The 14,969-nt window shown below is 38.2% G+C and overlaps 1 protein-coding gene across 2 annotated transcripts in view; it reads left to right on the plus strand.

Annotated features, from left to right (window-relative positions):
* Positions 1–7,746: 7,746 nt before the first annotated feature.
* LOC128986769 (protein masquerade) overlaps positions 7,747–14,969 on the plus strand; it is a 35,519-nt gene continuing 28,296 nt past the window's right edge. For both annotated transcript variants that reach the window (XM_054407288.1, XM_054407297.1), the window contains exon 1: positions 7,747–7,859. In XM_054407288.1, coding sequence (XP_054263263.1) covers positions 7,763–7,859 — 97 coding nt within the window. In that variant the 5' untranslated portion in view covers positions 7,747–7,762. The remainder of the gene's footprint in view (positions 7,860–14,969) is intronic.

The following is a 14,969-nucleotide window of genomic DNA, read 5'->3' on the forward strand; positions in this document are numbered from 1 at the left end:
CTTGAAGCAAAGTGATTCAAACGATCGATAGCTCAAATTAAAGCCTATAATTTACTAATAATCTTTGTCTAAACATACAAAAAACATAAACAATACTGGAGCTATTGATTTTTTAATCATAGAACCCCTTTAAAAAAAATAGTTTTTTTTGGTCGTTCACCTTACGTTTGCTTGAAACTTGTCCGATTTGAATACCTAATAGCTTAAATGAATGCCGGAATTTCACTGAAGGTTCTTTAGACCAAAATATACAGTATTACAGTATATGATTACAACTGGTGAAATACATCTTAAATTGAAGTAAGAATTCGAAAATAAATCAAATTTATGTTTTTTGTCGAGTAATACAGTAAGATAAATATATGCCGATGTTTTATGTGAGATATCTGTGCGTGCATATACCTTCAATATGAGACTTCAATCATGAAAATCGGTCGGGTAGAAGAAGAGCCAAACGAACTCGGAAGAGAACCCCACATTTTTTAATACATATATAAGATTAGCAAGAAATCGTATATCATAGTTGTTAATGCAACTTCCCCCTACATTGTATGTTGAAAACAATTGTTCTGGCTAACAGATGCAGAAATTCTGGTGGTTTTAAATCTTCTTTAATGAATTTCTCCAAAGTGGCGTCGCAGACTTAGTTATTTCGACGTTCGCTTTTTCCATTGGTCGTTTTTCAAGTCTATTTCTAAACTGATCATTTTATCTGTTTTTGTTTAAGTTGTATTTATAAGTTAAACAATAATTAGACAGCCACAATACAATAATTACATTAATAATTACACATTACAGTAATTAAAATACAATAATACAGTAAATACAATAATTACATTATAATATTGTAAGTTCTAGCGCAGGAAGGCTTTTAAATGTCTTGAGTTCAAGTTTGTATGTCATACATCTATACATATTAATACAATAAGAGTATTCTCTGTCACATCCTTTTTCACTCGTCCTACTTAACCGATTTTAACAATTGATGCGTCATTGTAATGCTTATGATTTAGCTGGGGGACGAATAAAAGGCAATTTCCTATAGGTCCTCGCCCCCAAGAGTTTGTATTATTTCTAGAGTTTACTTTTAAATATCCAGTAATGCTGACCATCTTCATAATCATTGGTTTACATTTGAGTACCGGTAATTTAACTGTTGATCCTCAGTTTAATGTTTAATTACAGTTAGATTGTGAACAGGGGATGAAATAGTCAATACATTTCATTTATTGTAAATTAGTAGTTTTACCTGAATTTTATCATATTTTGTCTGAAACAACCAAAATCTTTGAAAAGTAAAAGAATATTGAATTTTCCATTTTGCCTTACAAACAAATTTTGAGCCCTATTGAAATGCGCTGCGCACGGCTGTGGTTGTTGTTTATATGAGGTATTTTGCCAAATTAATATACAGGTATATGGTACATAAAAATTAATTTCAGAGTGTGTATATTTGCCATAAATTGATGGTATGAACGAATTCCTTAAGGGCTCTGTCCCAAAGGCCGACTTTCTAAGAGCTCCTCTTTTATACGCTTCAAAGTTCAAAGTTTACATTATACAGGGTGTTTCAAAACTCTTCCCCGAAACTCCGTGGGCATGTTCCTTAGGTAAAAATAAAAACTAAAAATGTCGTATAAACATTTGCTAACATATTTGAAAGGGTGCTTAAACTTATAGTTACCGTACAAACACAACTGGATATAGGTTAGTACTAGCACGACAACTCTGCTAAATAACCGAGACGCTGTTAACTTTTTATACTGTTACTGACAAGGGAATCAACCAGCTCAATGGCTCATGGATTTATTACGATTGCACAATCCCATATTCCCCTATTCTAATTTCAATATATTTTATCTCTTTGTATAAATGGCGACCACTGTTTCGCAATTCTCCCCTTCAGTGCTACCTCCACAGTTGTATCTCTAGCTCAGCGGTTTTTATATTGTGTAAATTTGTGTTGTATTTATTTAGTACGAGGGTTATGTGTTGAAAAAAGGTAGTACAGCTCGTGACATAAGCTGGCACTTGGCCTAGCACGGGCAGTGTAGGCGGGAGGAGGGTGGAGGTAGGGAAAAGACCGGACTGCAAACATTTCCGCTACCTCACGGGGTTGACTCCCCTTGTATTATGTACTTGAGCGCCTTCATATGGGTCGCGAGAACAGTTGATGCAACCAACATAACGGGACATAATGTTTTTTAAATAGGTACTAGTAGTGATCGGCCAAGTGCCAGCTTAGATGTCACGAGCTGTAAAGGGGTTGTAGAATTTTACTAATAGGTTTCTTTGTAATTTATACAGTATAATACGCTACAGGTAACGAGACTTTGACTAATATCGTTGACTATACACCTCTAGAGGTGTATAGCTAATATTGAAGATTTAGGGTAGCCTATAAAGAAAATAAATAGAGAGCATTAGACCGTACAAGGGTTATTGGATTGTGTAGAGCATACTGTGTAGAGATTGTCTTCGGTTGATCCATTAGGGTTATAAATAAACAAGGAAACGTCGTTAACGCTAGTAGAAAAGATTCACCAAATCAGTTTTTCTCTGTGTTACCCAAGAAAAGCACGACTAGATTCCGTTCTCTGTCGGTTAAAAATAAATTACTCAAACTACCCATAAGTGGTGGCAGAATTGAAGTTTGGAAGTGACTATTTCCAGAAATGCCATTAGCCGGTTACTGCTGGAGTGAGGCGAAGAGGAGCGTTGGTTGGTCGTCAGTTGGTTACCGTATGTAACGGGACCCGGGAGAGGCGCTGAAAGGGAAACCGGAAGATGAAGGGTTAATGACCTGACAAGACGTCCTAGACACGGTCACAAGGACCTGGAGGTCCTGCCATATAAATCTACGCAATTTGATGATCTGATCACAAGGACCTGGGGATCCTGTCATATAAATCTAGCAATTGAACGATCTGTTCACTGGACCTGGAGGTCCTGCTATATTAATCTACGCAATTTGGTGATCTGATCAAAATGGCCTGGGGATCCTGCAATATAAATCTAGCAATTGGACGATCTGTTCACAAGGACCTATAGGTCCTGCCATATTAATCTACGCAATTTGATGATCTGATCAAAATGGCCTGGGGATCCTGCAATATAAATCTAGCAATTGGACGATCTGTTCACAAAGACCTATAGGTCCTGCCATATTAATCTACGCAATTTGATGATCTGATCAAAATGGCCTGGGGATCCTGCAATATAAATCTAGCAATTGGACGATCTGTTCACAAGGACCTGGAGGTCCTGCCATATTAATCTACGCAATTTTATGATCTGATCACAAGGACCTGAAGGTCTTGCCCTATAAATAAATCAATAAATCTACTCAATTAGATTATCTAATCACAAGGACTTGGAGGTCCTGCCATATAAAAACCGACGCAATTGGATGATCTGATCACGAGGTCCTGGGGATCCTGCGATATAAATCTACGAAATTGGTTGATCTGATCACAAGGTCCTGGGGATCCTGCCATATACATCTACGAAATTGGATGATCTGATCACAAGGTCCTGGGGATCCTGCCATATACATCTACGCAATTGGATGGTCTGATCACAAGAACCTGGGGATCCGGTCATATACATCTACGAAATTGGATGATCTGATCACAAGGTCCTGGGGATCCTGCCATATAAATCTACGAAATTGGTTGATCTGATCACAAAGTCCTGGAGATCCTGCCATATACATCTACGAAATTGGATGATCTGATCACAAGGTCCTGGGGATCCTGCCATATACATCTACGCAATTGGATGGTCTGATCACAAGAACCTGGGGATCCGGTCATATAAAGCTACGAAATTGGACCTTATCAAGTGTTCTTAAAAATCTACGAAAACCTAAATCAGGGATAATTTTGGTTATATACCAAAACTACCGAAATGTCAGTTTCCAAACCAGATCTTTTTCATATGCAAATGAACACTGCTAGTAGTGTTTCTAGTTACAGCTATTTGAGTAGGTTTTCCTAGAGTTCAGAATTACTTTGAAATGCTTTTGAAAACGAAATATAATTTCTCAGAGGCCTTATCTCAGATACCCAATTAGGATTGCTATAATTGTCATCCTCTAAGACTGTATAAAGTCTACCCCCAGAACAGCCCAGATGGGCCCTCCACTCTCTGAAATGTCACATGTTTCTATGTTTGGCTAATCTTGAAGGGTGAATGCAGGTACATGGTCACCTTTGTGATTTCTCGGTATCGATGGAAAGATACAGATGAACCAAGACCTGTACAACCTTTCTACCATGAACGAATTTCACTTAATCACAAAACAGCTGAGAACAATTTTACTACCTCCTGCGACGTCGTTGACCAAAATTTGTGGGTAGAATAAGGGAAAACTAAAAATAGTATGCGCACTATTAATACAATGTTTTAGAAAGTGATTGTATTGAGCCTATACCCAGTGCAACGCATCAAAGTATTCATCGACTGAATACAGTGGTTTGGAAAGCGGATGGTTCACAAATCTTCGGGGGAGATCTTTATACATCTACAATTTCTACAAAGCCCTAATCCGGAAACAACTTTGTGTTTTGGACAGCCTGCAGTAGGGTGTGCGGAGCTGGTTCCAGTTCCGAAGGTTGTGGGAGTGGTGGAATTCTCTTTTTGTAAACCCTGTATAAACTAGCATAAACTTCAATATGGCCTCAATATGCTTTGAATTCGACGAATGAATCGCAATACATGGATCCTTTGAGAAATTTGGAAATCACTAAAGGAGTTGGCACTACAACTATTAACTCCATAATTTTTTCGCTGTAGTATATTTATTATATCTGCGATATCCAGTTTGTTCTCTAATTCATTAGTATTCTTGAAGGGGCGTTTCCCTACTATATAGTTTGAACACTTGATTTCAACCTTTAGGTTCATATTGAAGGCGAAAGAATCGAAACCCATTTTTCGGCAAACTGCAGTCAAAACGGCTGTTTTCGTTACATGCGTTGCATGGCTAAATAGTTCTACTCTGTGGTTCTACCGCCAGTGTGTGTGGATGAGTCATACAGTTTACTTTGCATTTTTAGTGGCTATATATGTTTTTCTAATTACAGATACCCTATCAATAAATCAGGATTACAAATTATTTCTAAGGTTGAAAACTAGCCCCAGCCTATGACAGCTATGGTTGTAGATTATTTGTCAATGGTGACAAGTTTAACATAAATTCTTGACTCAACATGAACTTGATGGTTCAATATAAAACAATAAATATAGATAAATAGTTTTCGTAGTGCTCAACTAAAATGTTTTCGAATCTCGTGTGGCAATCCGTACTCGCTGTTCCTGGCATTGCATTGTTTGTTCTTTGCACAATTATGACTGTCGGAAGTACTTACATAATGAAGATGACAATGATTTCACTTTCTTGGACACAATGATGTTGCCATAGACCAGAACAGAACCCACCTAACTCTGTGTATCCAACTCTGAATGTCAACGGCTCTACTGTCACCTGACTAGTGACTATTAGTGACTATACTAGGCCATTGATAAGTCGCCATTGATTGATGATAAAGGTATTGACGGGTAGATCTTCCTCAGATATACATTTATTACATACCTTACTTGCATGTGAATTGCATCGGAATACATATAGTCCTACTTGATACTTTTCTTTCGCTTTTCAACAAATTATCCTGGCTTGTGGATGTGGGTCGAAGAAACGACGTCGATGGATTGCTCCTATGACGATCCGCCCTACACACCTCTTCCCTCATTATAATCTTTAAAGACTTTAAGTGTTCTTTAAAATGTTAGAGAAACTGAATGAAAATATGTTTAAATCAATCTCGAGATACAACCAAAGTAGTTCATATACAGACAAAAGAGGAAAAAGTTATGGTGAAAATCTACAGGCCACCTGCAGTTCCAAGTGAATCGAGGTACAGTACAACTTTCTATATGGGCTGATTGGGCTCAACCCTAGAACGTCAACTTTTTAGGGGTGCCAAATTCCCAAGTTTTTACAATTTGTTTTATTAGTTTGCTAAACATATAAACATACGAGTTTTAATCAGTATTTTAACCTCAAAATAACGAAAAACCCCGTCTTAGATGCTTTTTTTTTATTTTAAACCTTTTTCAGTGAGAGGGGCTTGCGAAGCACTGAGCCCGAGTGTGTTCTCTAATGATTTTATTATTATACCCTTAATTGGATATAAAAGTATTCCTTATCTGAATTTGGGGGGGGGGGGGTCTGCTGAATAACGAACAGAATGAGTATGGTTCTCAAACAAAATGATATACGCATCATTTTTTTTATCTGCCAGTGGACTTAAACGACACTCTCGATAAGATGAGTAAGCAGTTGAACATATTCTTTGATAAAACTAGTGTTTTCGACTTGCTATCTCAAAATTACTTGAAAGGTTAGTTTCTAGGGTATTACTGAAAATCGTCGGAGTTGGATGGCCACTTACCTTAAACCTCGAAGATAGCAATCAAGTTGTGAGTGTTACCGGGATGCCATTGTCTCGGCACTATCATTCGTCTACATCTTCGTCTTCTGCCATAGGTCAGTCGTAAAATTTGAACCTGGGCTCCGTATTGTTTCCATTCCGTTGTTTCTTCGACATTAATATACCAGAATCAGTGTCCATCGGAATATCTGAATGTTTGATGAGGATGTTAGCCAATGAATGGTCCTATAATGAGGTAAATTAGAATAATGAAGTCCAAGAATAGCAAATTCTTAAAGTCACCTATAGTATTTTAACAATCCATAGTCCATATTCTAAATTCTTGAGGCTGATTGTGTATTTTATCTTCGCGTCCGTCAGTCATTTCCAAATTTCTTTCCACCGATATTTTGGATTGTTCGGACGACGGGCGTGTTGGAGGTTAGAAAATATTGTTTTTGTTATTTAAATGAATGTGTTTACATTTTGAGTACTTTTTTAGCAATCAACAAGATGGAAGATGAAAATTTGATGTATAGTGTTTTAATTAAACAAATTTGAATGTAACATCACTGTAAATAAAGGGACGGAAAACTGACTGTAACCAAATGACTGACAGGTTGACTGAGAAATTACTGATGCAACTGAGACTGAACTGTGACTGGACAGTAACGGAACTTTGACTGGGCAGTTATGTGTGAATCGACCTCTATCCTCTTACCTAAAGAGTTCAAGCATTTTTATTACTGGCTAAAAGCAGTTGTGAATGTGTACATTACAAGAACTGCCTATTAACACTCGCAAAGACATTGACATCCTTGTTTTCACCCAAAGCTATAACTGGCAATAAGAAAAAAACTATTCCCACGAAACGGTGTTTAAAAAAAGAAATTTAAAGAAATATACAGATGGATTTGTATATAGGTTGTTTGCGTGCAAACATCGTACTTTTTGAACTTATCTATGTGAAATTGTATCACAATATGCCAAGCATAAATTCTACTAAAAACAAAACAAAAAATTCTAAAAACAAAATTCTTTGTAGGAATGAATTGAAAACATAAACATTGCAACCTTGTATCCTATAGATAAAAATACTTCATTTTACCAAAAGATCTACATGTATATAAATTTACATTACAATGGTAAAACTTCATAATAAAACTCTCTCATCATCATAGAAGATTTCCTAAAGTTAGGGTCGTCGAAATGAGCCGTGGTAGTGCTGAGTGTGTCGGAGGTGGGGTGAGGGGCCGGCCTAGTCGTCCTCTCCTCAGTCTTCAGGTGTCAGTGTGAGTGTGAGTGTGGTGACGACTAGTCGGAGTGCGATGGAGATGTCAAGGGTGTTGGTGATGTTGGTCCTGGCCGGGGTCGGACCTTGCAGAGGTCAGGACGGAGAGTCCTTGGCCACCAGCTTCTTATCAGGTCAGTCGCCTTGCAACTTGTCCAAGTTAGTTGTAAAGATTTCCTCTTTGACTTGCGTGTTTCCGCTTCCATATCTTCATAGCTATTGAATGCAATAAGCAAAAAATATGTATCACACGCTTTGAAGATTATTCATTTACAATAGAAACTTAATTAGGTGTGTAGAGAGGAAGAGGGTTTATGAAAAGAGATTCCTTTTGGTTTTAGGGTTCCGTAGAACGAAGCTTTTAAGATATCATTTGGTATCGGTCCATTTTTGACTTTTTTATCAAGAAGTTTCTTGCTACTGTATCGTGTTGAGATTCAATTCAAGTTCAAGTTCCCGTAATCGTGTATTATACTCTGGCAGGGGCTCGGTGAACGCTAAGGGATTAGGTGGCCCTTCACCAATAGGCGCATTAAAGGCTACCACTACTTGATCCATTCTATCTCAATTCCTTTCAAAGTTACGATAGTTCAAATTCCGTAAACATAGTGCAAATAACAACGAGTGCGCTTGATTTATTCTTTATGTTTAGTAACTATTTAAGCTCCACGTTCTGTATAAAGATTATAAAGAATCACTTATTACATGTTGGTCAACGTCTCGTTCAAACAAATCTTCAACATTTATGATAGTTGTAACTGAATCTCTCATGTTGATTTTGTAAAAAGTAACCATTGGATACATTTCCACTTTCGTTGTGTTCCAAATTAAAACAACAGAGGCAAAAGAACGAACAGTGCAAAGATGTATAATTCATTTTTAAATACATTTTGAAAACCCAATACCTCACGGCTAAAACAAGACTGCTGCAGCCCCATCGATTTCCGTTACGTTTTACAAATTAGGATTATGAAAATAACCTTAAATAATTCCAAGTAATTCCTACAAACGTTCATTTAGCATTTTATCTACAACGTTTTAAGTTTATAAAGTTATAAATTTTAAAGCTATTAGATTTCCATATTAACGTGTTTTACCTTGGACTAGGAGAGACTTTAACACTCTGTTTGACAGAAGTTCATTGAGTTGACTTGAGTTGTTATAGTCCTAGCTCCCTGGAAAAATAAATATGTCCTTGCTTTAGAAATCAATGAATAGTAGTGATTGATACAATTATTGATACAATTATTAAGTCCCATGGTAATATAAGTAAGTACAGTCCCGGCCACGTAAAGAGAGAAAATGTCCAAGTAGACCCGGTCAGGCCTAATCCGCTGATGTCAAAACATAGCTATTGTTTTGAAACCGAGGGGGCGCGCTACCCCATCCCAGCGGTCATTGCTACTGCCTCCCTTTAATTCTTAGAAATAACTCGGGCCAGTACAAATTCTATAAATCGAACGGGTGATCGCCTATAATTAAGTGACAGGTCATTTTATTCACAAAGTGAAGACGAATATCACAGAATTTGAATCGCGATTCTACGTCGCTTCGTTGATTGGCTAGTCGATGTTGAGAAGCAGCAGGCAATGACCGCTGAGGTAGCAATGACCGCTGGGATGGGGTAGCGCGCCCCCTCGGTTTCAAAACAATAGCTATGTTTTGACAACGGCGGATTAGGCCTGACCGGGTCTACCTGGACATTTTCTCTCTTTACGTGGCCGGGACTGTACTGTAACTTTTAATCTTTATCAACCTTGATATTAGTGATATATTCATTTACCAACTGAAATAACATGTAAACAATCATAATCTTGCGTAAATTAGGTTTCAATCTATATAAACAGTGGTGTTCAGTATATATCATTTACATAATCATGCATGTATACTACAATTGCTTATGATTGCTTACCATTCCAAATTAAAACATAGGTATAGTATATCGAACCTCTTATTAAAGTAGTTTTTATATGTAGATCTATTTATTTATTTTTGAGACCATATCGATGAGTTGAGATATTTTATCTATATAAATGTTTTATTCGACCAATTAATTGATCGTGTAAAGTGTTTTCTGATTAAGCTAGAACTTGTAGTCTTGGTCTTTTATAACAAATCAGATCAAACCATAGTCAATTGATTTATTTTATATCAGAGACTTAAATTAACATATCATTTTATTTTGAATTATGCAGATATATTCGTTTATTTTACCGACTGGTGATGATATGATTATCAAAGGAAACGCGGACAATTGAAAGGTTTGAGAAGTCCCTCTGACTGAATTTCGCAAAGATATTTATTTGCGTATCGTGCATCTACGACCTGTTTATACAGGGTGTATACTATTTTATTAAAGTGAAATTCCAGGTTTTTTCCAGGTTTTTTCATGGTTTTTCGAAGTTTTTCCAGGTTCCCGCGTATTTGTTTGGTTCCACTTAAACAATAATCAATTTAAGACTTGCAGCTTAAGTATACAATATAAACTTACATCAAATTTGTTTCAAAGTCCAGTGAGCTAGTGTTGAAAAAGTAATAATCCTTATTATAGTAATAATTTTCAATATCATCATTACTTAAGTCCACCGAAACATCGTCTCTCTCGATAGCAGCAAAATCACGAATATTATCTTCATTTTTTATGAACACATTATCAACGGCGGCAAAATCCTGAATATTTCCTGCGGTTGTGTGGTCGCTTCCCACGGTGACGAAAACCTCATCACAGTCTTACGTTATCATAGAAAAATCCTGGACATCTCCCGCGGTATGTATACATTATCACTCGCGATCACGGAAACGTAATCATCGTCATCCACAATCGCGGCAAAATCATGAAAATCCACCGCGGCCGTGTGGACATCATCATTGACTACCACGGTCACGTAAACGTCATCGTCATCGACCGCGATCACGGCAAAAACGAAAATGTTCCGAGGCCGTGTAGACACCATCATTGACTCCCGGGGTCACGGGAACGTCATCGTTGTCGTGCGCGATCTCGGCAAAATCATGAATATTTCCCGCGGCAGTGTAAACATCATCGTTGATCCCGCGGTCACGTAAACGTCATCGTCGTCGTCCGCGATCGCGGCTTAATCATGAACATCTATCTTCGGCCGTGTAGACATAATCATCGTCGTCTTTCGCGGTCACGGCAAATCACGAATATTTTCCGCGGCCGTGTAGACATCATCATAGCCTCCCGCAGTCACGGAAACGTCATCGTCCGCAATCTCGGTAAAATCATGAATATTTCCCGCGGCCGTGTCTACATCATCGTCGTCTCCCGCGGTCACGGAAACGTCATCGTTGTTTCCCGCGGTCACGGAAACGTCATCGTCGTCGGCCGCAATCACGGCAAAATCATGAGCATATCACGCGGCCGTGTAGAAATCATCATCGTCGTCTTTCGTGGTCACGGCAAATCACGAAAATCTTCCGCGGCCGTGTAGACATCATCATTGCCTCTCGCAGATATAGAAACGTCATCGCCGGCGTCCGCGATCTCGGCAAAATCATAAACATCTGCGGCTGTATAGACATAATCATCGTCGTCACCCGCGGTCAAGGAAACGTCATCGTCGTCATCCGCGATTTCGGCAAAATCATGGATATTTCCCGCGGCAGTGTATACATCATCGATGATCCCGCGGTCACGGAAACGTCATCGTCGTCTCCCACGGTCACGTAAACGTCATCGTCGTCTCCCGCGGTCACGGAAACGTAATCGTCGTCTCCCGCGGTCACGGAAACGTCATCGTCGTCTCCCGCGATCACGGAAACGTTATCGTCGTCTCCCGCGGTCACAGAAACGTCATCGTCGTCTCCCGCGGTCACGGAAAGGTCATCGTCGTCTCCCGCGGTCACGGAAACGTCATCGTCGTCTCCCGCGGTCACGGAAAGGTCATCGTCGTCTCCCGCGGTCACGGAAACGTCATCGTCGTCTCCCGCGGTCACGGAAACGTCATCGTCGTCTCCCGCGGTCACGAAAACGTCATCGTCGTCTCCCGCGGTCACGGAAACGTCATCGTCGTCTCCCGCGGTCACGGAAACGTCATCGTCGTCTCCCGCGGTCACGGAAACGTCATCGTCGTCTCCCGCGGTCACGAAAACGTCATCGTCGTCTCCCGCGGTCACGGAAACGTCATCGTCGTCTCCCGCGGTCACGAAAACGTCATCGTCGTCTCCCGCGGTCACGGAAACGTCATCGTCGTCTCCCGCGGTCACGAAAACGTCATCGTCGTCGCCCGCAATCGCGGCAAGACGCATTTTACAACTACAATCTTCTACCGGGGCTAAAATAAAAATCCCGGAATCGGTCCAAAAATCCCGGCTTTTTCCCGGTTTTTTCCAGGTCCCTTCAAATTCAAGGTTATTTCCCGGTTCTCCCGGTTTTCCCGGTTGGTATACACCCTGTTATAGTTTCATTGCATTGAAAAATCGTGTTATCAAACATATCCTTCCACTTTCACACAATAGTACTAATATGGACAAAACCATCAGACATAACTAATGACATTCTTTTTTTATCAATAATTTTGACTGTGCATAAAAAGGAAATCTGTTTAATCAGAAATAGACAGAAAATTGTTTTTAAAATTCTACTTTTGTGATCTGATAACTAAACACGTGGTCGTCACCTATAGTTTTATAAGATACATTCCCCAGACAATATTCTCACTACAAAGCTCAGACACATTGGAACCGCATGGTTAGGTTTGGTTTGGCTATCAAGAGCCTCAAGCACAGACAATATAATACTCTAATGCAGACGGTCAACTGCATCTGCGCTAGGCGCTGTTTCATGATGCGGCTGTATTGCCGCGCCACTGTAGCGGAAGACGCGAAGCGTTTCCTCCTCGAGTGGCGCCGTGGGATTCTATTTGAATTTGAATGAACGCGCTTTTAATGAGATATTTCTGGAAAACTATTTAAGATATCTTTATGAAACTTGGTATACAGTTTTAATACGTCATAATGTATTTAAGGAAAAATAATCATTAAAAGATATGATCCTGTTTCAAAATTGCTGTGTTTTAGCGAATTTCCCATACATAGAATAAGCTATTACCGTAGTACTTATTGAAAGACCTGGACCTGGGACCGATTTATTTTTCGTTTCGAGGTCCCTAGAGTCAAAAAACACCAACCGTTCAAATTCTTATAATGTGTGTAAATAAAGTCTTGAAATAGATCTGTATTTTCTAAACCGAAATAGATTAAAATATTCTGTTTGTGGCATTGAATGTTAAAAAAGGTTCCGTTTTTTTACATCAAAAATATTGTTAACCCCCCTAACAGGGTAGGGGGTGGGGGCGACTTATTGTTTTCAAATAGCAACCCCTATTGAGTGACCCCTCATTTTGAAGGATTTATCAAAAGAAACATAATGACGCAAACCCTTGGTGGATATCTCACCCGTAGCCAAAATAACAGCTAGGTATTTCAAAATGCGATTTAATGTATGTGAAAAAGCACCATTTTCAAAAATATAAAAACAAATCTGTATTTGTAAAACCGAAATGATAGAAATATTCTGTTTGTCGATTAAATTGTTAACATAGGTTCCACAATTTTTTTACATCAACAATATTTGTTAACCCCTTTAACAGGGTAGGGGGTGGGGGATCGACTGTTTAAGATATAAATTTGAAATAAAAACTTCAGCAATATTTCTGAATTTATTGGTGAAGTTTTTATTTCAAATTTATATTAATTCCAATATTACCAGTTCTTCTTGAAGATATTTAAGATATGTTTATGAAACTTGGTATACAGTTTTTATACGTTATAATGTATTTAAGAAAAAATAATCATTAAATATATGTTTTTGTTTCAAAATATGGTTATTTTAAACTTTATATCTTTAATTACAAAAAACCTCCTGATTTTATGATAAAAAGCCATGGACACTTTTATTTAGCATTTAAAGTACCCTATCAAATGCCACCAAGTTTTAAACGATCCCATTACAAACAGCTGAGAAATGAGGATATTTAGTTGAACAGGCCAGGTACCTGTTTCATAAAAAACGCCGCACTACAAGACTACAGGTTAGAAGTTGTATCTTGTAATTTCCATTATATTTGCAATTTTGAGGTGTGAAAAAGTGTCAACAAGTCTGGACTTTGAAAATTTTCTTGGTAACTGTTATTTGTACCCATATAAAATAATGATTTTTTTACTTTTTGATTATTTTATGTTGTAATTGTTCATAATCAAAAGTTGAACCACGTAGTGTGTCAGAATTTAGACAGTTTTGCCATATCTCAAGCCGTTTTCGAGATATAAGTGTTTTTACACAGTTTAATGGGCTTAGAAAATTTTGAGGTGTGGAAAAATTTATGTAATTGGAAAAATGTTATCTGTCTGTCTGTAACACTCAAGATGGCATTTTATGCCATCTTCTCCAGGAAAACGAGAGTACCTATCAAGATCCAAGTAATTTTAATGTATTCACTGAATTGGCGAGAGTGTCTTTATCCATTAAATAGCCTCACTACTTTGTAAATAACATTACGGACGTTCAAAAATGCAGTTTTGAGCGATTTTTGTCAAGTTTTGTCCATTTTTTTTATTATCACACTAGCTGTGTGCCCGTTCTACGTACGGGGATCTTATAGTAGTCAGCTGAATGAGACAAAAATCACACAATGATGGGTTTTTGGACATTTGTAGTTTTATTTCTCAAGTAGGTAGGCCATGTATTCTATGGAAAAGTACTGGTACCAAGGATCGTCGTCGGAAAGATTGTTAGATGAATAAATAGGTACGTACGTACTCAAGAGCTGGGCTATGGGCCTATTGGCCTATTGGCTATTTGGAAAAGCGAGTTTAACGTCATCCGTAAACCTCTGTTACAATCACCCACTGCAGTTGTGATTTTATACTTTTTCACTTTACACAATCGCCATTGAAGCGCCGTCAATGAGTGGAAACCTTGTTTGTAAGCTATTGGCGACGATCATTAAGTGTCCCAGCCATATAAAACACTGATTCAAGGTCTTTTGTTTGGTTATAAAAACTCAAGAACAATTTTATACACAAAGAATTTCTGGTTCCTGACCTGGATGATGCCTAGTTATTTAATTTCATTTACGGGTTACACTATGATATTGCACTTGCGATTAATTAAATCCGTTATGTAAGAAACACGTTTTTAATCCTACTTGGTTGGAATTTGCTTTCAAGACGTGATTCGAAATGGTTGCGGTATTTGTAAACAACATTTGTAAAAAGTA

The sequence above is a fragment of the Macrosteles quadrilineatus genome, unplaced genomic scaffold (assembly GCF_028750875.1).
Source record: "Macrosteles quadrilineatus isolate MER2022 unplaced genomic scaffold, UCM_ALF_1.0 Scaffold_1__1_contigs__length_201487025, whole genome shotgun sequence".
NCBI classification, from domain to species: domain Eukaryota; kingdom Metazoa; phylum Arthropoda; class Insecta; order Hemiptera; family Cicadellidae; genus Macrosteles; species Macrosteles quadrilineatus.